This window comes from Neoarius graeffei, chromosome 25, assembly GCF_027579695.1.
Source record: "Neoarius graeffei isolate fNeoGra1 chromosome 25, fNeoGra1.pri, whole genome shotgun sequence".
Lineage (NCBI taxonomy): Eukaryota > Metazoa > Chordata > Actinopteri > Siluriformes > Ariidae > Neoarius > Neoarius graeffei.
This window is the reverse complement of record NC_083593.1, coordinates 16,955,192-16,979,804: the sequence shown is the minus strand read 5'-3', so window position 1 is coordinate 16,979,804 and position 24,613 is coordinate 16,955,192. Positions and strand designations below refer to the sequence as shown.

Here is a 24,613-nt window from a genome sequence, read left to right as displayed (position 1 = left end):
GGACTTGATTCTTTGGCAGCCAAACCAGATAGAACGCGATATCTGGGTACTTGATGGTCGGTAGAAGCATCTTATCTTCAGAAAAGTCTGACTTTTTAAAATAATATGGGTCAAAACCACACATATCTATCTTCTCTTTGTACTGAAGCTTTGCTTGACTGTTCAAATCATGGTAATACTGAGAAAATTCAGCATTGTTTACAGACACGCTTTCAGAGGCTGCCATCATAGTTGCTTTGTATATCCACCATTATGGCGGATGCTCATGATGTAGCACATTTTGATCATGTGGTTGCAAGTCTTTTATAGAACCCCTTTGGGATGTGGTAGAGAGATTCACAGCATGAAAGCGCACCTGAAAAATCTGCTGGAATTGCATGATACAATCATGTAAGTATGGACCAGAATCTCAAAGGAATGTTTCCAACATCTTGTGGAATCCATGGCATGAAAAATTGAGGCTCTTTTTAGAGCAAAGGGAGGCCCTACCCAGTATTAGTACAGTATAGTGTCCCTAATAAAGTGCTCAGTGAGTGTATATGTCAGCAATCCTCCATTTGGCAATTACTGAATAACTGATTTAGCTGGTTTTCACTGTTGTTGATTTGACTTGATCCAGGATTTGTCCGCTCTGCAAAGATGTTATTCAACTTGTTAATAAGACATCAAATATCTTGTCCAGAAGATATTATCTACAAGCATTAAGCCTATATATCTCGCTCACCTCTAAACATAGAGAAACAGGTGAAAACAACTAACATTCTTGGAATCCGAACAAAATATGATGATTCTGAGTTTTCTTTCATTTTTATTTACTCTCTGGTGTAGTGGTTAGCACTGTCACCTCACAGCAAGAAAGTTCTGGGTTTGAGCCCAGCGGCCAACGGGGGCCTTTCTGTATGGAGTTTGCATGTTCCCCCGTGTCTGCATGGGTTTCCTCCAGGTGCTCTGGTTTCCCCCACAGTCCAAAGACATGAAGTTAGATTAACATGGAGCAGCCATGACCTGAAGGTTGGGCTGACGTGCCCTTAAGCAATGCACCTAACCCCCAACTGCTCCCCAGGCACTGTAGCATAGTTGCCCACTGCTCTGGGTATGTGTGTGTGTGCATGTGTGTGTCATGCACTGGCACATAGGCGGTGGGTGTCTGATTCAGTCATTTTGCTCTCGGACTGAGGCAGAGAGAGCATCTCGGTAGCAGCACTCATGTCTGAGCAGCCCTATTAAGGATCCACTCTGCTCACCCCACAATGGGGAAGGGGGTAGAAAAGGTGCCCTAAAAATAGCCTGCCTCTCAAACCTGGCTGGAATACCACACCCAGTGGGTTCACCTCATAGCGGTCGAAAACAAAAAACAATAAACATTGGAGCCTGGAATGTGAGGATTCTTATGGACAGGGCCCCCAACGATCGCCCTGAAAGAAGATCTGCAATAATTGCTAGGGAGCTGAAAAGGTTTAACATCGACATTGCTGCCCTATCTGAAACCCGCCTGGCCGATGAGGGGCAACTGAAGGAGGAGAAAGGTGGATACACCTTCTTCTGGAAGGGAAAGCCAGCTGATGAAGCCAGAATCCACAGAGTGGGATTCACCATCAAGAACTGCCTCATCTCCCAACTCTCTGAATCTCCAGTAGGCATCAATGAATGTCTCATGACACTGCGCCTGAGGCTCTCAAGCAACCAGATGGCCACTGCTGTGAGTGCCTACACACCAACCCTGGACTCACAGGATGAAGACAAGGAGGCCTTCTATGCATCCCTTGACCAGGTCCTATCGAATATCCTGAAGGAAGACAAGATCCTCCTACTTGGGGATTTCAATGCCAGGGTTGGCAAGGATCACAAGCTCTGGAAAGGCACCCTAGGCAAAGAGGGTGTTGGAAATATCAACTCCAATGGAACCCTCCTACTGTCAAAGTGTGCTGAACATGAGCTGGTCATAACAAACACCCTTTATCCGCCAGAGAAACAGGTTCAAAACCTCCTGGATGCACCCTTGATCAAAGTGCTGGCATCTCATTGACTATGTGATTGTCAGGGCTAGAGATCGCAAGGATGTTAACATCACCAGGGCCATGACCTGTGCGGATGATTGTTGGACAGACCATCACCTAATCCACTCCACAATGAACATCCAGCTACATCAGAAAAGGAGGATCCAAAGGAAGCAAACACGTCCTAAATTCAACACCGACAGCTTGGGGGATACAGAAAGAGTGCAACAACTTCAAAAGACCCTACTTGAACGGCTCCCTGAAGAATATCCTGAGGACATGGAAGAACACTGGAAGACCCTTAAGACCATCTTACTCGAGACCTGCATGGACACCCTTGGCTACAAGACCAGGAAACACCAAGACTGGTTTGACGACAATGACACCGAAATAGAACAGCTAATCGATGCCAAAAGGAAACCCTTTTGTTCTTGGCAGAATGACATCAATTGTAAGGCTAAAAGACAGGCCCACTCCAAGGCAAAGGCACTTGTCCAGCGCAGGGTGCGAGAGTTAAAGAACCAGTGGTGGACAGAGAAGGCCTTGGAGATCCAGAGGCTTGCTGACTCGGGTGACACCAGGGGCTTCTTCAATGCCACCAAAGCTGTGTATGGCCCAAGTTATCGAGGCCTCAATCCCCTCCGCTCCAAAGATGGGCAAACCCTGCTGAAGGACGAGGAAGGGATCAGCTCCAGATGGGAAGAACACTTCCGGGAGCTCCTGAACCGAAACACCACAGTTGACTCAGAAACCATCAACCAAATTCCTCAGCGGCCCATCATGGAGCATTTGGATGACCCTCCCACTGTAAGTGAGGTCTTGGGTGCCATCAGGAGATTGAGTAACAACAAGGCCGCTGGACCAGATGGGATTCCAGCAGAAATCCTCAAGCAAGGTGGGCCCAAACTCCTTAGTCACATCCACAGCCTCCTTTCTAAGATCTGGGAGGAGGAGAAAATCCCTGCTGAACTCAGGGACGCCCTGATTGTCACCATATTCAAGAAGGGAGATAAAGCGGACTGTGGCAACTACAGGGGCATCTCCCTCCTATCCACCACAGGCAAAGTACTGGCCCGTATTTTGGCCAACCGACTACTGCCACTGTCAGAAGTGATCCTCCCAGAGTCACAGTGTGGTTTCCGCCCTGCCAGAGGAACCTCCGACATGATTTTCACAGCTCGCCAGCTGCAGGAGAAATGTCGAGAGCAACACCTACCCCTGTACATGGCATTCATCGATCTTACAAAGGCCTTTGAATCTGTGAACAGACCTGCCCTCTGGTGCGCTCTATCCAAGATCGGATGCCCAGACAAGTATCTGAAGATCTTGCGCCTACTACATGATGACATGACTGCAACCATAGTTGGAAATGGTGGCTGTGAAACAGCCCCTTTCAAAGTGCACACCAGTGTCAAGCAGGGCTGCATCATTGCACCAACCCTCTTCTCCATCTTCATCGCCACCATCCTCCACCTCACCAGCCAAAACCTACCTGAGGGTCTCAAGTTCATATACAGGACAGACAGCGGGCTCTTCAACATCAACAGGTTCAGGGCAAAAAGCAAGGTGCTCACATCCTCCATCATGGAGCTCCAATATGCTGACGATAATGCCCTAGTGGCTCTTTCTGAAGCGGACCTCCAGAGCATCATGGACGCCTTTGCCAGAGCCTACCAACTCCTGGGACTTGATATTAACATCAGGAAAACTCAGATACTGTACCAACCAGCCCCTGACACACCCTCCAAAGCCCCAGCGATCCATGTGGACAACAACACCCTGGAAAATGTGGACCAATTCATGTATCTTGGCAGTCTTCTATCCACAAGAGTTAACATTGATGCAGAAATCCACCACCTCATAGGGTGTGCCAGTGCAGCTTTTGCTAGGCTGAGAGACAGGGTCTTTGACAACCGCGAAATCCTGACCAAAACCAAACTCCTGGTCTATCAAGCCATCATTCTTCCCACCCTGCTCTATGGAGCTGATAGCTGGACTACCTACAGTAGACATCTGAAAGCCCTGGAGCAGTATCACCAGCGATGCCTACGCAAGATTCTCAGGATCAGCTGGGAAGATAGACGGACTAATATCAGTGTCTTAAAGGAAGCCAACATCGCCAGCATCACCTCAACTATCGCTAGGCACCAGCTACGATGGACAGGTAATGTAGTACGCATGCCCAACTACCGCCTTCCAAAACAGATTCTGTGTGGCCAACTAAAGGAAGGAAAGCGTACCCAAGGAGGGCAGAAGAAGCGGTACAAAGACATGATCAAATTACACCTCAGAAAGTGTCACTTCAATTTTAATAACTGGAAGGAGGCTGCCCTCAAAAGAGATGAGTGGAGAAGGATGGTCCATGAGGGTACAGCACACCTAGAAGAGGACCTCCACCGTGCCGCAGAAACTAAAAGGCAACTGAGGAAGGAGAGAACCACCACCAAAATGGCTCCCCAAACCCAAACCACCACCTCCAGGACAACAATCTACATATGCCCCCACTGCAATAGAGACTGTGGATCGAGGATTGGCCTCAACCGCCACCTGATGACCCACAAGTGACCAGACCCACCGTCAGGAGGACAATCATACTAGTTACGAGTGATCGCCAATGATGATGGGGTGTTTATTGCTTCAGATGGGTTAAATGCAGAGGTTAAATTTCATTGTGTGCTTAGTAGTTTCGTATTGGTACAAAATCCCTAGTGTGGACAGGGTATAAGTCTGTTCTTGAGAGTACGTGTGACAAATAAAGTCTTCTTCTTCTTCTTCTTCTTGGAACATACTGCAAATCTGACAAAGCCTTTGAGGAGATTTTTGCATTCTTTTACAGGATTCAAAATATAGTGAGGATATGTTGATGTAGGCCTTTCTTCATTCGCAGGAAAAACACATTTCTGGTTCTGTCTTCCTCCGTGTGTGTGTGTGTGTGTGTGAGGGATCATTGAAGCTGCTTTACTTTTTCACACTAAGCACTGAACAGGAAACCATAACGAAACTAGAAAAGAGGTCATGATTGTGCTCAGGCCCGAGCAGTGCTTCAAAGAAAATCTCATCAACAAATCTAGCATGAAGACTCAATTTTTTAAAAAATGCCCAAATTCTTTTTTCTGAAACAAATAAGATAAAATAAAATAAATATCTACATTCCTTACTGTGCATATGGTAAAATTATATTCCTTTCTTAAAGCTGAAAAATTTCTATTTAAAAAAATGATAATTAATAAAATAATAATCAATATTCAATTAATTCATTCAGTGCATGACACATATTCCAGACTTCAGTGTTTATCTCTCATGCACTCTGTGTGACAAACAAGGATGCGTGCAGGTGCAGTTAGTCATGTTCCTGTCTCTTCAGTGATATAGCCTGCAGCCACATCCTGTGCAATGCGTCATTTCTTTTCTTTCTACAAAACTAAACTGGTGTTTCTGCAGTTATGGCTTCTGTCATGACCAATAAAGCTATCAGCCTTCTGATATTTATAAGCATTCTTCAAGGTAAGCACAACTTGATTTATTCACAAGCCTTCAGTGCATTCATATCTTGCCTTTATTTGTTAAAAATCAGTGGCTTATTTCAGTGCTGAAGCATCTATTAAGTTTTTATTCATTTATATCTCATCTGTATCTTATTTGGAAAAGGATCATGTTTTTTTCTGACATTAGTAGTGAGAATAATTAATAGTGAGAATCAGTTGTTTGAAAGAAATTCATAAACCTCTGGAGAGTTGTAGAAGACACAGTTGTGAAATTCATTCAAACATGCTTTAACATTTAAAAAAATCTCCAAGACTTATAGAACAACCTGTATATCCCTAATTAACGTTGTGCAAACTAATCAACAGGAACTCAACAGAGTGTCTTCCAAGAACACAAAACAGAGGTGAAGGCGACAGTTGGACAGAACCTCAGCCTGCCATGCATCATGGAAAAGGACCATCTAAAAATCATCCAGTTGCAATGGCTTAAAAAGGGAGAACAGGGAGAGGAAAAAGTAGTGTTGTTTAATCCTAACTTTTCTGCTATTTACAATATGAATGTTACACTGGAGCTAGTGAAAGAAACAAGCACCAAGGATCTGCGAGGTTCGATCTTGCATTTGCAGGAGGTTACAGAGAAGGATGGTGGAGATTACATTTGTGATATTGCTTCTTTTCCTGATGGCAGCATCAAAAGCTTCACAAAAGTACAAGTAATAGGTAAATTCATAATGGATTTAAACAGTATACAAGTATCATAACTGTACAAGAAAATATAGTTTCGCAGTATCTACTTATAGCTTTATACCATCGTAGAATGTATTCTATCAAATATACAAGTATAGCATAATAATATTGATATACAGTGGTGTTTGAAAGTTTGTGAATCCTATATTTCTGCATAAATATGACCTAAAACATCATCAGATTTTCACACAAGTCCTAAAAGTAGATAAAGAGAAACCAGTTAAATAAATGAGACAAAAAATATTATACTTGGTCATTTATTTATTGAGGAAAATGATCCAATATTACATGTCTGTGAGTGGCAAAAGTATGTGAACCTTTGCTTTCAGTATCTGGTGTGACTTCCTTGTGCAGCAATAACTGCAACTAAACATTTCTGGTAACTGTTGATCAGTCCTGCACACCGGCTTGGAGGAATTTTAGCCCATTCCTCCGTATAGAACAGCTTCAACTCTGGGATGTTGGTGGGTTTCCTCACATGAACTGCTCGCTTCAGGTCCTTCCACAACATTTCGATTGGGTTAAGGTCAGGACTTTGACTTGGCCATTCCAAAATGTTAACTTTATTCTTCTTTAACCATTCTTTGGTAGAACGACTTGCGTGCTTAGGGTTGTTGTCTTGCTGCATGACCCACCTTCTCTTGAGACTCAGTTCATGGGCAGATGTCCTGACATTTTCCTTTAGAATTCGCTGGTATAATTCAGAATTCATTGTTCCATCAATGATGGAAAGCCATCCTGGCCCAGATGCAGCAAAACAGGCCCAAACCATGATACTACCACCACCATGTTTCACAGATGGGATAAGGTTCTTGTGCTGGAATGCAGTGTTTTCCTTTCTCCAAACATAACGCTTCTCATTTAAACCAAAAAGTTCTATTTTGGTCTCATCCAGCCACAATACATTTTTCCAATAGCCTTCTGACTTGTCCATGTGATCTTTAGCAAACTGCAGACAAGCAGCAATGTTTTTTTTGGAGAGCAGTGGCTTTCTCCTTGTAACCCTGCCATGCACACCATTGTTGTTCAGTGTTCTCCTGATGATGTTACCCTGGGGTCCTTTGTGACCTCGCCGACTATTACACGCCTTGCTCTTGGAGTGAACTTTGTTGGTCGACCACTCCTGGGGAGGGTAACAATGGTCTTGAATTTCCTCCATTTGTACACAATCTGTCTGACTGTCAATTGGTGGAGTCCAAACTCTTTAGAGATGGTTTTGTAACCTTTTCCAGCCTGATGAGCATCAACAGCGCTTTTTCTGAGGTCCTCAGAAATCTCCTTTGTTCGTGCCATGATACACTTCCACAAACATGTGTTGTGAAGATCAGACTTTGATAGATCCCTGTTCTTTAAATAAAACAGGGTGCCCATTCACATCTCATTGTCATCCCATTGATTGAAAACACCTGACTCTAATTTCACCTTCAAATTAACTGCTAATCCTAGAGGTTCACATACTTTTGCCGCTCACAGATATGTAATATTGGATAATTTTCCTCAATAAATAAATGACCAAGTATAATATTTTTGTCTCATTTAACTGGGTTCTTTTTATCTACTTTTAGGACTTGTGTGAAAATCTGATGATGTTTTAGGTCATATTTATGAAGAAATATAGAAAATTCGAAAGGGTTCACAAACTTTCAAGCACCACTGTACCTATTCCAGATTTCTGTACCATGATATACAATCATACAAGTATATAATTACTATATATCTTTAGACTTAATCACTCAGAAAGTCTTTCTTTTTCATTTACACACAGCAAATTTTAGTAGTAATAGAGATATAAAATTGGGGGAAAATTATTTCTTTGCTGATATATTACAATTACATATCCTCTTTTGAACACAACGAACGTCTGTGTCCTAGTGCCGGAGGTTTCAATGAATGTCACACCTCCCAACAGGACTTTAATAGAAGGGGACACAGTAAGCATCACATGTATCAGTGATCCACCACTTAACAAGTACATGTTATTATCCTCTCTGGTAAGTCAAAAAACATACAGCAGTGAAAAGTTTTGCACTGTGTGCTCAGTCACAAGCCACTCATCTTCGTCTGCATGACATCACTTTTCTCCATCTTACCATCGTTTTTGATTTGCTCCTCCCTACAGGGTCAAACAATAATGGAGAGTCAAGATGGAAAGTTCACAATTCAGCACATTACTCGGAACATGAGTGACCTGACCTGTCAGCCCGTCTGGAATTTATCAGACCAACACTTACAAAACCTCAAAGAAACTGTACACTTGACTGTAGACTGTGAGTCTTCATCTTTATCAATAACATTCATTTTTATACACTTGATATGCATTGTGAATTAAGATGGATGAAAGTAAACATTTATGTTAATGTTTCTTTTTAAAAGACTGAAAAATATTCTTCTTGCTCTGCCAAACAGTTCTTGACAACATAGAGTGCAATTACAACAGCCAGATACAAGTTGAGACTGGGACAAAGCTGATGATTACCTGTAAAGCAAACTCTTCCAACTCCTTGCGTTTTGTCTGGATGAAGGTATTTCAGAATCTGAACTGAATATCAGAAACACAAACCTGTAACAAAAGGTAGATTCATGTTTATGGGTGTTATCACGGGACGGCATGGTGGTGTAGTGGTTAGCACTGTCGCCTCACAGCAAGAAGGTTCTGGGTTCAAGCCCAGTGGCCAACGGGGGCCTTTCTGTGTGGAGTTTGCATGTTCTCCCCATGTCTGCGTGGGTTTCCTCCAGGTGCTCCGGTTTCCCCCACAGTCCAAAGACATGCAGGTTATGCTAACTGGTGGCTCTAAATTGACCGTAGGTGTGAATGTGAGTGTGAATGGTTGTTTGTCTCTGTGTCAGCCCTGTGATGATCTGGCAACTTGTCCAGGGTGTACCCTGCCTCTCGCCCATAGTCAGCTGGGATAGGCTTCAGCTTGCCACTGGAGCACCACTCAGAGACAAGACAAGCACCCAGGAGTCCATAGCAAACAACACTATTTACACCCTCACCCAAATCCTAACCAGTTGTAAATAGCTGAATAGCTAATTCAGATGTAAATAGCCAAATAGCTGCCATGTAACTGTTCTCCCCTGGATGCAAAAGACTCTTTTTTTTTGTTTGTTTGTTTGTTTGTTTGTTTGTTTGTTTTTACCTTTTTCTGTTTCTGGATATTGTTTATATATGGTTTTAACTTGCATTTGTGGATTGAGTGACAAACTGTGGTCACAGATAGTGGTATTTGGAAGTGTTCCCGAGCCCATGCAACGATTTCCACTAGAGAATTGTGCTTGTTTTTAATGCAGTGTCACCTGAGGGCCTGAAAACCATGGGCATTCAATGTTGGTTTTCAGTCTTGTCTCTTACATACAGAGATTTTTCCGGATGCTCTGAAGCTTTTAATGGTATTATGTACTGTGGATGATGTGATCCCCAAATTCTTTGCAATTTTACATTGAGGAATATTACTCTTCTTAAATTGTTTCAGTATTTGCCCATGCAGTCTTTCACAGAGCGCTGAACCCCTCCCCATCTTTACTTCTGAGAGACTCCGCCTCTTTGAGATGCTCTTTTTATACCCAACCATGTTACTGACCTGTTGCCAATTAACCAAATTCATTTTTTTTTAACATGACATAATTTTTCCAGTCTTTTCTTGCCCATGTCCCAACATTTTTGAAGCATGTTGCTGGTACTAAATTCAAAATGAACATATGTCTTTCAAAAAACAATAAGATTTCTCAGTGTCAACATTTGATATGTTGTCTTTGTTTTTCAATGAAATATAGTGTTTCCATGATTTGCAAATCATCACGTTCTGTTTTTATTTATGTTTTATACAGCATCCCAACTTTTTTGGAATTGGTTGTACACTGATCAATCATTGCATTAAAATCACTGACAGTTGAAGTGAATAACATTGATTGTCTCATTACAATGGACAACTGCAAAGGGTTGGGATATATTAGGAAGCAAGTGAACAGTTAGTTCTTGATTTGTTGATCAGAACTAGATTAGAAGTTGATGTGTTGGAAGTAGGAAAAATGGGCAAGCACAAGGATCTTAGGGACTTTAACAAGGGCCAAATTCTGATGGCTAGATGACTGAGTCAGAGCATCTCTAAAACGCCAGGTCTTGTGGGGTGTTCCTGGCATGCAGTAGTTAATAGCTACCAAAAGTAGTACAAGGAAGGACAACTGGTGAACCGGCGATAAGGTCATGGGTGTAGAAGGCTCACTGATGTACATAGGGAGCAAAGAGTAGCCTGTCTGATCTGATCCCACAAAAGAGCTACTGTAGCACAAATTGCTGAAAATGTTAATGCTGGCTATGATAGAAAGGTGTCAGAACACACAGTGCATCACAGCTTGATGTGTATGAGGCTGCGTAGCTGCAGACTGGTCAAAGTGCTCCCTGTCAACTGCCAAAAGCATTTATAATGGGACACTTACCTGGGGAGGAGATGGCACCAGGATGCACTATGGGAAGAAGACAAGCAGGCAGAGGCAGTGTGATGCTTTGGGCAATGTTCTGCTTGGAAACATTGGGTCCTGACCTTCATGTGGATGCTACTTTGACACATACTACCTACCTAAACATTGTTGCAGACCAAGTACATCCTTCATGGCAACAATATTCTCTACTGGCAGTAGCCTCTTTCAGCAGGATAATGCACCCTGCCATGCTGCAAAACTTGTTCAGGAACATGACAAAGAGTTAAAGGTGTTGACTTGGCCTCCAACTTCTCCAGATCCCAATCTGTGAGATGTGCTGGACAAACTGGTCTGATCTGTGGAGGCCCCAGTTCACAACTTACAGGACTTAAAGGATCTGTTGCTAGCGTCTTGGTGCCAGATACCAAAGCAGTCCTATGCATACACCTCATGGTGCAACTTGGACATATCGTCAGTGATGAACCCGGGGTCATCGGATGTTTCGAGTCTTATCATCAATCATCATACACCCTCTCCTGGGCGACCCAGCAGGGGGTGATCAGGCCCCGACTTGTGTCCAGGTAGCTGAGTTCGCCACACTTCACCCCTCTTAATCCAGAGCCATCGTGAAGCCTTCTCCGTGGCTTCCAAGATGTTTTTGATGGCTCTCTGTCGCTGCTGTCCGTCGATTCCCAAGAGTCCCAGGACCCTGTGCAGGGACTGCCCTGCAAAGCCCCTGCAGCCCACTTCAATAGGCTCGCATCTGGCCTTCCACCCCTGTCTTCGACTCTCTGTCACCAGGAATGCGTACTTAGCTCTTTTACTCTCCTGGACCTCCTCCATTCTGTCTTCCCAGGGGACTGTGAGTTCCAGCATCACCACTTGCTTAGTAGTCTCCGACATCAGGACCATGTCGGGCCTGAGAGTGGTGGCTGTGATTGTGTCTGGGAACTTCAACTGCCTTCCTAGGTCAACCAGAATGTTCCAATCCCTCATTGAGAGCAGCCCACCCTGGGACTTTGATTGGGGTTGTGGCTTCTCTCCAGCCCGCACAAAAGAGATGGGGTGCTTGGTTGGGTGCTGCTGCTTGCTGGAGCTGACGCCGGTGTAAATGGCATCTGCTACTGCCCGCAGGACCTGGTTGTGGTGCAACCTGTACTGCCCTTCTCCCAAGGCCTTCGAGCAGCAGCTGAGTATGTGCTCCAGTGACACCCTCTTCTGGCACAACTGGCAAGCAGGTGAGTCTGCCAAGCCCCAGGTGAACAGATTTGTTAGACTTGGGAGGACGTCATACACTGACCGGACTAGGAACCTGAATTGTTGAGGCTCTGCTCTTCACAGTTCGGTCCATGTGATTTTCTGGCCCATGGTATGGTCCCACTTTGTCCACGCCCCCTGTTTGCCCATGCCCACCATTCTGCTGAGGCAAATTTCCTTCACTTCTGCCTGCACCACTTCCTGGATAAGCTTCTGCTTCTCCTTTCCCTTAGCTTTGCTGTAGCAGGGTGATGGGATGTACCCAAACCCAGCATGCCCGGTTGCCACATCGCCCAACAGGATGTTGTGCCATAGTCTTGCCTCAGCTCAGTTAACTGCCTCCTTGGCGCGCCACTTCCTTCCGGTCCTGACCTCTATGCCTGCAGACGCAACCTTAGTGTCAGCAGAGTCTTGGTAGAGCAGGACCTCTCTAGCTCTGAAGACCAAAACTCCTCCACCACACTGCTGAATGGAAGCTGCAGCTTGGTGTCACACCCATAAAGGGCTATGCTGCTGAGACTCCGTGGCAGGCCCAGCCACCTGTGCAGGAAGTGGTTTATCTTCCTTTGAAAGCTCTTCACGATGGTAATAAGGACTTCACAGATTAGCAGTGGCCAGAGGAGTCGGGGCAGGATTCCATGTTGGTATATCCAGGCCTTGAATTTACCTGGGAGTCCTGACCTGTCCACGGTGGAAAGCCACGAGCTGAGGTCATCGCTGGCTGCCTGGCATGCTGCTTTGTCCTTCAGGTTGCTGGTAAAGAGCTTACCTAAGCTCTTAACTGGCTTCTCTGACACAGATGGAATTCTGGTGTCTCCCAGACAGAAGCGAAACTGGTCAGTTATCTTGCCTTTCCTAAGGACCAGTGATCTGGATTTTGCCAGCTTGAAACTCATTCTTGCCCACGTAATGAGCCTTTCAAGACCATGTAGGATCCACCTACAACCAGGCACTGATGCTGTCGTGACTGTCAGGTCATCCATGTATGCTCTGATTGGCAGTTGTCTGGTGCCTGATCTAGACAAGGGGCCTCTGCACTCCACTTCCACAGACTTTACGAGCATCATCATGCCTAGTACAAACAGGGACACTGAGATGGTGCAGCCCTTAATGATGCCCTTCTCCAGATGATGCCATGCTGATGTCTGTGACCCAGAGGACACCCTCAGACTAAAGTTGTTATAATAGTCAAGGATGAGGTTCTGAATTTTCTCTGGGACATGGTACTTCATCAGGGACAGTTGCACTAGCTTGTGCAGGCTGGAACCATTAGCAAGGTCCAGCCAAAGCACAGCCAGGTCACCCTTGTTCTCCTGGGCTTCTCTGATGAGTTGGGTTACCACACCAGTGTGCTCCACGCATCCAGGAATGCCAGGGACACCTCCCCCTTCTGAACTGACTTGTCTAGGTAGTTGTTCTTCAAGAGGTACTCAGTGAGACGATTGGAAATTATCTTGAAAAAGATCTTGCATTCCACGCTAAGGAGTGAGATAGACCTGAATTGCTCGATGTTACTTGCATTCTCCTCTTTAGGAATTCACATGCCCTCTGAATACTTCCACTGATGTGGCACCTTCTTCTTCCTCCAGATCACCTTGAGGATCTTCCAGAGACGCTTCTGTAGCCTTGGGCACTGTTTGAAGACCTTATACAGGACTCTGCTTGGACCTGGGGCTGAGGATGCTCTGGCTGACTTGATGACTTCCTCCAGCTCTTTCAGTGTGGGCTCTTTGATGTTGAATGGGAAGCTGGGTTGGGGAGGGGAAATCACGGTGTCACAGTGGCCGAGATCTTGCTCCCTCATCCTGTCACTGTAGTTGTTGCTGAGAAAGAAGTTGACCTCCTCCTCCAGACAGGAAAGGTGACCACTGCACTTCTGCCCCAGCAACTTCTTGGTGAATCCAAATGGATTCGAAATGAAGGCACTGCGCTTGCGAGCTTTCTCTCTGCCTCTCCTCCGGTGCCACTCCATATGCCAAAGGGTGGTTAGTCACCCTCTGACTACACCTCTGAGATCTGCTAGGGCAGCCCTGTCTTCCTCACTTGTCTTCCTGTACTGGCTCCTCAGCTTCCTCAGCTCTTGTCTGAGTTGAGTAATCTTCTATTCCCGATGGTTTGGATTGGGTCTTGCAATTGTCTCTATTTTCCACTGTTCCTTGACGCTAAACCTTGAAGCACACCTTCATAGGTCTTGTGGTCTTGTGGAGTCCATGCCTCGATGTGTCAGAGCTGTTTTGGTGGCATAAGCAGGACATATTTTGCCACTTTGTTGGGGAAGCCATGGCCTAATGGTTAGAGAAGCAGCTTTGGGACCAAAAGGTCACTGGTTTGATTTCCTGGACCAGCAGGACTGGTTGAAGTGCCCTTGAGCAAGGCACCTAAGTCCCAACTGCTCCGGCAAGAGCTGTGGCATACCTTGTGTCTGATTAGCCAAAGAAAAGCTGATGATGTGATCATCAGTTCAGGTGATGCCTGACTGAAATGAAATGAAAAAAAAAGTGGGACATAAAAATATTATGCAGGTGGTTTTAATGTTATGGCTAATCTGTGTGTGTGTGTGTGTGTGTGTGTGTGTGTGTGTGTGTGTGTGTGTGTGTGTTATAATAAAATAATATAAGATAATACTCATGTACATACATGCCTATGATGTTGCCCTTTTCCTACAGGACAACGTGACAGTGTCCTCCAGTGCCAGTATAAGTTTGTGGCCAGTGACTCCTGATCAATCTGGGATTTACACCCTGACTGTTCACGCTGAAAATCATAGACATCTACACAAACAGAAGGAATTTACAGTTACTGTGATGAACAGGGCACACACAGGTGAGTGTGTCAAAATGAATGCATAAATCTGTGGTGAGGTAGAGAACTGTGATAAAGCTACATGACTAAAGGGTTGATATTTGTTGAGTTTGCTACTTATTCTGAGCTCACTTCCTGTAATGTCTGTATTGTTACCTGCTGAGTTCTGTGTATTCAACAGACCACAGCTCAAAATGTGGTTTCCTCTCAGAACAGTATGGACAGTTACAGATCTGGTATATGAAAGTGAAAATATCTGTCCCTAACTTACAGTTTTGTAAGCTGTTTTAGCAATTTGGACCCTAACCTAAATAATTAAAGGTAGACTGCCTTTCATATTTTTCAAGTTCAGGCCATAAAAAGAATTTTCCCTGACACCCAATTATTTTTGTTTAGTGGACTGAAAGCTACTGAATTCGAATCACAGACTTCCAATTGTATTAGGGTTGTTTTTTAATGGAACAATCAATGAATTTCGGTCCATGTGGCCCAAAATTCTCCGCTATTTTTTTCCTGTTTCACCGTGACCAATTCAAGATACTACGTCATGCATCACATGATGGGCTTTCCCTTTTTGCACAAGGCATTGTGGGATACAAATTTGAAACAGGGGAGGAAAATGTAGGATGCGAATGAAACATGAAAGACCGACTACAGTAACGGAAAGCGAGAAGAAAAGACATTATGTTGTGAAGGAAAGGAAACGCAGGACCAAACTAATAAATATCGGTGGTCAGCGAGCACCTCGGTGTGATCAGTTGTTCATTTAGCGACAGAATGATGGAACTGTCAGTGCACGATCAAGGTAAACCTGTAGATGGCAGTAATGCAACACTGGATGTCAGCTGCCGTAAAACCCAAAAGAAGAAGAAGAAGGTAAACCTGCACAGCAAATTCCCCAGTGTTGAATTAACAATTTCAGAGTTCATTTGTGTCCAACTGGACACATATAAACACAGTAGGGTGTTAAATCAACACTCTGGGTGTTAATTCAACACTGGGGATTTTGCTGTGTGGACATGTGCACACCAGATTTCCTCTGTCTGCTTGACTGTGCGAAGCGAGTGATTTCATGCACATTATTTGCTAGGGAATTCCCTCAAATTAAATAACTTCCCAGCCACAGAATGGCCTGTTTATTTGTTTTTGGGTTTTTTTTTTTTTAGATATTACAGAAATAAACATACATCACAATGACCAAATTTCAGAGGGAACTAAATTTCACCGATTTTATGAAATCAAAAAGCCGTCTAGCTTAAACAGTGATTAGCATCTCTAATTTGAATGCCAAAAACAAACATTACTATTTGCATACAGATAAAGTAATGTAATTGGTCTGATCCTCTGAAAAACTTTGCTGGGTTTGCATCCAGACTGGGATCCATGACACTTGTCCTAGGGTATCGGTGTAAAAATTAAGCATAAATTGTGTTCAACAAGACAAACAAGAAGCATTGCAGGCTTAAAGCATTGATAGATAATTGCATTTTTTTTTCTTGATTTTGAGCAAATTTGCATGTGGATGCTAATACTCAGTGGCAGTTTGATTAATGAAACAGATCCACATTGTGCTTACAGTGAAGGCAGTTCATCTCCCTTGTCAAATAATGGTTGGGTCACCAACCCACAACCATACCTAGGCATGCCCCAGATGTTGATGCCAATTTATATTTTAATCAATCAGGCCATCCATCACACTCACACACATATATATATATATATATATATATATATATATATATATATATCATCTCATTATCTCTAGCCGCTTTATCCTTCTACAGGGTCGCAGGCAAGCTGGAGCCTATCCCAGCTGACTACGGGCGAAAGGCGGGGTACACCCTGGACAAGTCGCCAGGTCATCACAGGGCTGACACATAGACACAGACAACCATTCACATTCACACCTACGGTCAATTTAGAGTCACCAGTTAACCTAACCTGCATGTCTTTGGGCTGTGGGGGAAACCGGAGCACCCGGAGGAAACCCACGCGGACACGGGGAGAACATGCAAACTTCACACAGAAAGGCCCTCGCCGGCCCCGGGGCTCGAACCCAGGACCTTCTTGCTGTGAGGCGACAGCGCTAACCACTACACCACCGTGCCGCCCCTATATATATATATATATATATATATATATATATATATATATATTTTTTTTTTTCCATGGGTGTTAATTTTAACTTTATATTGCATTTATTCATTTGTGTAGATTTCCATTTTGTTCCCCCTGGGTCATGTGGCTCTTTATATTCTCGAGTGGTGAATAATTCAGTTCAATTCAATTCAACTTTGTCATATGTACTCAAGACAGTGTCACACAGTCCAATGAAATTCTTATTCTGTGAGTCCTCCAGCAACATTACCTAAAGATGAATAAAGACATAAAAAAACAAAAGAAAGTAATTAAAGTTAAATAATAAACTAATTAAAAATAAAGAAATTAAAGCAATATCAAGTAATTAAAAACAAGGACATAAATAGTAAAAAAAAATGGTGCAGCAAAAGTGTGTCAAGTGTCAGTGTAAATAAATAGGTAGTTCAGTTCAGTGCAAACTCTACAGGACTGGACGGAGATGCAGTGGCTGGGTTTTATTCACAAGCCTGATGGCATGGGGGGGGGGGAACTGTCTTTCAGACTTGTTGCTTTGGCTAATAACACCTATGTAATAATGTAATAACACCTTTTGTGTTTAACACACAATCTGTATCTGTCTCTTTCAATCTAAAGAACATATGAGCAGCACCATGTCTATGGAAACAACACCACAGATAAGCAGCACAACTATGACAACACCCGAACCTACCTTTACAATGCTGACGTCACAATCGCACCGTACCAGCAGCACCACTGATGCGACATCTACAGAGGAAGTCATGTATATCAGCACCTCAGCTCCATCTACTGGAAATATCACCATGGTGCATGTAAACGTCAAAACACCACACATGGGCGTAAAGAGCTCAGCCACCACCTTCACACACACCTCAAGTGAGGGCAGGACACTGTCTGAGATTTGCTGTACATCCAGCCCAGGATCTACCAGCAGAGAAGTCAACTATGCACATCCAGATACCAGTACAATCCTATTTACATCGACTTCCATACGCAATGTCTCACGAGTAACTACACAAAGTACAACTAAAGGTATGGGGATGCAAACAATCTCTTCTTTTACTACGTTGTTTAGTTTAACACTATGGACTTTACTGTAATATTTAGATATTAGTTTAGATTAAGGGCGGCATAGTGGTGTAGTGGTTAGCACTGTCGCCTCACAGCAAGAAGGTCCTGGGTTCAAGCCCAGCGGCCGACAGGGGCCTTTCTGTGTGGAGTTTGCGTGTTCTCCCCGTGTCCCCCACAGTCCAAAGACATGCAGGTTAGGCTAATTGGTGGCTCTAAATTGACCATAGGTGTGAATGTGAGTGTGAATGGTTGTTTGTCTATGTGTCGACCCTGCAATGACCTGGCGACTTGTCCAGGGTGTACCCCACCTCTCGCCCATAGTCAGCTGGGATAGGTTCCAGCTTGCCTGCGACCCTGTAGGACAGGATAAGCGGCTACAGATAATGGATAGATGGATGGATAGTTTAGATTAAGACAATATCAACTGCCTGGAAACCAAGCACTACACTGTATGCCTAAAGCTAGTTCTGCTAATCAAAAATATTTTTTTCTGCATGCAAATACTTCAGACATTTATCATTTTGTCCAAGTAAAAAACAAGAGCACCTACAATGAAGCATTCCAGTTTTAAAATGCTGCAAACAATATCATGTCACACAGCTTATGGCTTTTAGTAACTACATAAGAGGATAAGAGTATGAAGAAAAAGATCAGAACACTTCTTCTTAACTTATCTCATTATCTCTTTGTTGCAGATGTGAATACCAACAAGACACACATGGTGTTTGTTATAATTCCTGTTCTTCTCGTGTTGCTTCTGATTGGGTTTCTTTACAGACAGTACCTCATTCAGAAGAGGTGAGAGACATGTCATGATGTCCATATGTTCATGTCTGTCACCTTTCTGTCTGATAACCTCTTTTTGACTTTCTTTCTCAGGCTGGATATGCCACCCCCGTTCAAGCCTCCTCCTCCACCGGTGAAATACACATCAGCAAGAAATCACAATGCACCTGTCACTGATATTTTAGTATGATGACATCGTGCATCAAAACAGAACATTTTATGCTGATTGTTTTGGTGTGTGTGTGTGTGTGTGTGTGTGTGTGTGTGTGTGTGTGTGTGTGTGTGTGTGTGTGTAGATTTCCATTGTATTGTGCACCTTAAGTTTTTGCTTTATTTTTATATTCTGTGTCTACCTGTAACATATATGTACATTAAACATTAAAACTATTCCTTATTTTGGAAAGAGGAATCCTATTTCACACTCTGAAAGTTAAATACTTTCACTGTCTGTTTCTGTTTTAACATCTTCCACTGAAATATCTGAAAGGTCAAAGCGTACGAACAAGGAAACAGGATGTTTTCAGAAGAAGAAGGCAAAATGTAGCATGAACTTTTGCTTGGCATATATTCTGTTGCAGTAGCTGCTTAAAGTATGAGATGATACTTAAATGTGATACATATATCTAGAACCTAAATAAAGTACAGTTTCTTTCCAGGCATGTCAATCGATATGCTTGCTTTTTCTAGAAAGTAGGGGGTTTTTTGGCCAGAAAGCCAAAAATGACATTAATTACGAAAGATTTAGTATCAAATTATTAAAATGTGTGTTATAAACAACACTTCTTGCCAAATAATTGTATGATTGCACTGCCATTACAGTGCTAAAATTATTAATAATCTGTGAGCAGATACTGCAATATCAAGTTAGAATCTTTACCTCTGAATGCCTTTCAATGTAATTCAATTTTTTAATTCAAAAATCCTTATTTGAATTGTATGTGTTCTTTCTATTTTATTTTTATTTTCAGTGGAGCTTGAAAGTTAGAATTTTCTATATTTCTGCATAAATATGACCTAAAATATCATCAGATTTTCACACAAGTCCTAAAAGTAGATAAAGAGAAACCAGTTAAATAAATGAGACAAAAAATATTATACTTGGTCATTTATTTATTGAGGAAAATGATCCAATATTACATGTCTGTGAGTGGCAAAAGTATGTGAACCTTTGCTTTCAGTATCTGGTGTGACCTCCTTGTGCAGCAATAACTGCAACTAAACATTTCTGGTAACTGTTGATCAGTCCTGCACACAGGCTTGGAGGAATTTTAGCCCGTTCCTCCGTACAGAACAGCTTCAACTCTGGGATGTTGGTGGGTTTCCTCACATAAACTGCTCGCTTCAGGTCCTTCCACAACATTTCGATTGGATTAAGGGCAGGACTTTGACTTGACCATTCCAGAACATTATTCTTCTTTAACCATTCTTTGGTAGAACAACTTGTGTGTTTAGGGTCGTTGTCTTGCTGCATGACCCACCTTCTCTAGAGATTCAGTTCATGGAAAGATATCCTGATATTTTCCTTTAGAATTCGCCAGTATAATTCAGAATTCATTGTTCCATCAATGACAGCAAGCCGTCCTGGCCCAGATGCAGCAAAACAGGCCCAAACCCTGATACTACCACCATCATTTTTCACAGATGGGATAAGGGTCTTATGCTGGAATGCAGTGTTTTCCTTTCTCCAAAAATAATGCTTCTCATTTAAACCAAAAAGTTCTATTTTGGTCTCATCCATCCACAAAACATTTTTCCAATAGCCTTCTGTCTTGTCCACATGATCTTTAGCAAACTGCAGATGAGCAGCAATGTTCTTTTTGGAGAGCAGTGGCTTTCTCGTTGCAACCCTGCCATGCGCAGCATTGTTGTTCAGTGTTCTCCTGATGGTGGACTCATGAACATTAACATAAGCCAATGTGAGAGAGGCCTTCAGTTGCTTAGAAGTTACCCTGGGGTTCTTTGTGACCTCGCTGACTATTACACGCCTTGCTCTTGGAGTGAGCTTTGTTGTTCGACCACTCCTGGGGAGGGTAACAATGGTCTTGAATTTCCTCCATTTGTACACAATCTGTCTGACTGTGGATTGCTGGAGTCCAAACTCTTTAGAGATGGTTTTGTAATCTTTTCCAGCCTGATGAGCATCAACAACGCTTTTTCTAAGGTCCTCAGAAATCTCCTTTGTTCGTGCCATGATACACTTCCACAAACATGTGTTGTGAAGATCAGACTTTGATAGATCCCTGTTCTTTAAATAAAACAGGGTGCCCACTCACACCTGATTGTCATCCCATTGATTGAAAACACCTGACTCTAATTTCACCTTCAAATTAACTGCTAATCCTAGAGGTTTACATACTTTTGCCACTCAGAGGTATGTAATATTGGATCATTTTCCTCAATAAATAAATGACCAAGTATAATATTTTTGTCTCATTTGTTTAACTGGGTTCTCTTTATCTACTTTTAGGACTTGTGTGAAAATCTGATGATGTTTAAGCTCATATTTGTGCAGAAATATAGAAAATTCGAAAGGGTTCACAAACTTTCAAGCACCACTGTATACTGCACTTTTCCTGTGAGTTACCTGCATGTGATTATGAAAGTAATTCTCAAGTGTCAGATGCACTCTTCATGACAAGTGTTTTGGATTAAACATTACTGATAAAAGTGATTTTAATGAGGATAATTCAAAACAAGGCGGCACGGTGGTGTAGTGGTTAGCGCTGTCGCCTCACAGCAAGAAGATCCTGGGTTCGAGCCCCGGGGCCGGCGAGGGCCTTTCTGTGTGGAGTTTGCATGTTCTCCCCGTGTCTGCATGGGTTTTCTCCGGGTGCTCCGGTTTCCCCCACAGTCCAAAGACATGCAGGTTAGGTTAACTGGTGACTCTAAATTGACCGTAGGTGTGAATGTGAGTGTGAATGGTTGTCTGTGTCTATGTGTCAGCCCTGTGATGACCTGGCGACTTGTCCAGGGTGTACCCCGCCTTTCGCCCGTAGTCAGCTGGGATAGGCTCCAGCTTGCCTGCGACCCTGTAGAAGGATAAAGCGACTAGAGATAATGAGATTTCAAAACAAGAAATATGTTTGAAACTCCATCTGCAAAATTCAACACATCAAGTTTCTGTTATTCTTAAGTTTCTGTTATGTCCAATGACTGTTTAAAAAAAAACAGCAAAACGTTTCTAAAAGGCGACGCAACCACAATTCTAGTGCTCCTGCTGGCTGGCTGCAGTACAATGTGTAGCACCACCCATCCCCATGTGTTTCAATGATAAACCACTGCACGGTACTGTAGTGGTTAGCACTGTCACTTCACAGCAAGAAGGTTCTGGATTGGAGCCCCTTGGCCGACAGGGGCTTTCCTGTGTAGAGTCTGCATGTTCTCCCTGTGTCTACGTGGGTTTCCTCCAGATGCTCCAGTTTCCCCCACAATCTAAAGACATGCAGTTAGGTTAACATGGGGGGGTGAATACCTAAGCACACTCCAGAGTTCTGTTTTTTCATCTTAATTATTGTTTGGGGGTGGCACAGTGGTGTAGTGGTTAGCGCTGTCGCCTCACAGCAAGAAGGTTCTGGATTGGAGCCCCTTGGCCGACAGGGGCTTTCCTGTGTAGAGTCGAACAGTGGTGTAGTGGTTAGCGCTGTCGCCTCACAGCAAGAAGGTTCTGGATTGGAGCCCCTTGGCCGACAGGGGCTTTCCTGTGTAGAGTCTGCATGTTCTCCCTGTGTCTACGTGGGTTTCCTCCAGATGCTCCAGTTTCCCCCACAATCTAAAGACATGCAGTTAGGTTAACATGGGGGGGTGAATACCTAAGCACACTCCAGAGTTCTGTTTTTTCATCTTAATTATTGTTTGGGGGTGGCACAGTGGTGTAGTGGTTAGCGCTGTCGCCTCACAGCAAGAAGGTTCTGGATTGGAGCCCCTTGGCCGACAGGGGCTTTCCTGTGTAGAGTCGAACAGTGGTGTAGTGGTTAGCGCTGTCGCCTCACAGCAAGAAGGTTCTGGATTGGAGCCCCTTGGCCGACAGGGGCTTTCCTGTGTAGAGTCTGCATGTTCTCCCTGTGTCTACGTGGGTTTCCTCCAGATGCTCCAGTTTCCCCCACAATCTAAAGACATGCAGTTAGGTTAACATGGGGGGGTGAGGTTCGAGCCCCGTGGCCGGCGAGGGCCTTTCTGTGCGGAGTTTGCATGTTCTCCCCGTGTCTGCGTGGGTTTCCTCCGGGTGCTCCGGTTTCCCCCACAGTCCAAAGACATGCAGGTTAGGTTAACTGGTGACTCTAAATTGACTGTAGGTGTGAATGTGAGTGTGAACGGTTGTCTGTGTCTATGTGTCAGCCCTGTGATGACCTGGTGACTTGTTCAGGGTGTACCCTGCCTTTCGCCCGTAGTCAGCTGGGATAGGCTCCAGCTCGCCTGCGACCCTGTAGAACAGGATAAAGCGGCTAGAGATAATGAGATGAGATTATTGTTTGTGTCACAATCAAAAAAATTTCACCTTTAAAGTGGTAGGCATGTTGTGTAAATCAAATGGTGCTCACCCCCCAAAAACCCATTTTAATTCCAGCTTGTAATGCGATAAAACAGGACAAACACCAAGGGGGATGAATACTTTTGTGAGACACTGTAAGTGAGATTTCACAAAGTGGTTGAGAATGGACCAGTCTATTTAAAAGATGTGTGTATTAGAGGTGTGCACTGGAACTGGGATCCTGCAGCTCTGTTGATGAGGGAAGAGCACAGTACTATACACTAACCAATGCTATTATTAGGAATCCCTGTATACCTGCTCATTCATGAAAAGATGTCTCAGATTCCTGTTCTAGGCTGACAGGAGTGGGAGATGATGTGGTATCTGCTTTTGTAGCCCATCCACCTCAAGGTCTGATGTGTCGTGCAGTCGGGGGGGGGGGGGGGGGGGGGGGGGTTGTTTTTTTTATTACCATAACCTTCATGTGAGCTTGAACTGGTCTGGCCATTCTTCCTGGACTTCTATCAAAAACATGTTCTTTCCACCCACAGATCTACCACTTACTGGATGTTATCCTTATTGTTTCTTGTGCCATTCTATGTAAATTCAAGTGACTGTTTCATGTGAAAATTCCAGAAGACCAGCAGCTTCTAAAATAATCAGGCTGTCTGGCACCAACAACCATGCCACGGTCAAAGTCACTGAGATCACATGTTCCCACCATTCTGATGTTTGATGTGAATATTAACCTGTGTTTGCATGATTTTATGGATTGGCTGATTAGATAATCAGGTGTACAGGTGTACTGTTGTGGTCAGAAGTTTACATATATGGACATAAACATTATCATGGACTTAAATGGACTGGGCTTTCAATGATTTCTTTGAACTGTTCTTTTTCTATGGCAGAATGATTGTCCAACACACACACACACACACATACACACACACACATTTTATATTTATATATATATATATATATATATATATATATATATATATATATATATATATATATATATATACAGTGGGGCAAAAAAGTATTTAGTCAGTCACCAATTGTGCAAGTTCTCCCACTTAAAGTGCTGATGACACGTTTTTGACATCTTTGGCGATGTTTTATAACATAAAAAGTAATTCCCGATGATCCATATATAAATTCACGAAGGCGCCTATTTTACAAGTTATGATAAAAAAAAGCGGCTATTTGGGCAAATTTGACAGGGCTGCAGCACCCAGGAGACAAAAGAGGAGGAGGAGCTATATGACATCAGCGAAAGAACCTTCCTCCTAACTTACCAGTTTGTTGTTGATGCGACAGGTGTTCAGTTTGTCATTATTAGTATTATTATTATACATTATATATATATATATATATATATATATATATATATATATATATATATATTAGTTATTATGCCTTCGCGTTGTGTTGCCGGCTTTTGCTCCAAAACCCACAAGGAT

At 43.4% G+C, this 24,613-nt stretch overlaps 1 protein-coding gene across 1 annotated transcript; it reads left to right on the top strand.

Annotated features, from left to right (window-relative positions):
* The first annotated feature begins 5,393 nt into the window (after positions 1-5,393).
* Positions 5,394-19,085, top strand: si:ch1073-15f19.2 (T-cell surface protein tactile). The gene is made up of 9 exons (XM_060908235.1): positions 5,394-5,501; positions 5,849-6,202; positions 8,102-8,220; positions 8,349-8,496; positions 8,636-8,751; positions 14,572-14,728; positions 17,441-17,857; positions 18,592-18,694; positions 18,776-19,085. Exons 1-9 carry the CDS (start codon positions 5,441-5,443, stop codon positions 18,870-18,872), a joined length of 1,572 nt encoding a protein of 523 aa, XP_060764218.1. The 5' UTR covers positions 5,394-5,440; the 3' UTR covers positions 18,873-19,085.
* The last annotated feature ends 5,528 nt before the right edge of the window (positions 19,086-24,613 follow it).

Coding starts and splice junctions, on each gene's coding strand:
- si:ch1073-15f19.2 (XM_060908235.1), top strand. CDS start 5,441: ATGGCTTCTGTCATGACCAATAAAGCTATCAGCCTTCTGATATTTATA. Junction 6,203..8,101: donor CACAAAAGTACAAGTAATAG/GTAAATTCATAA, acceptor TCTGTGTCCTAG/TGCCGGAGGTTTCAATGAAT. Junction 14,729..17,440: donor GATGAACAGGGCACACACAG/GTGAGTGTGTCA, acceptor TTCAATCTAAAG/AACATATGAGCAGCACCATG.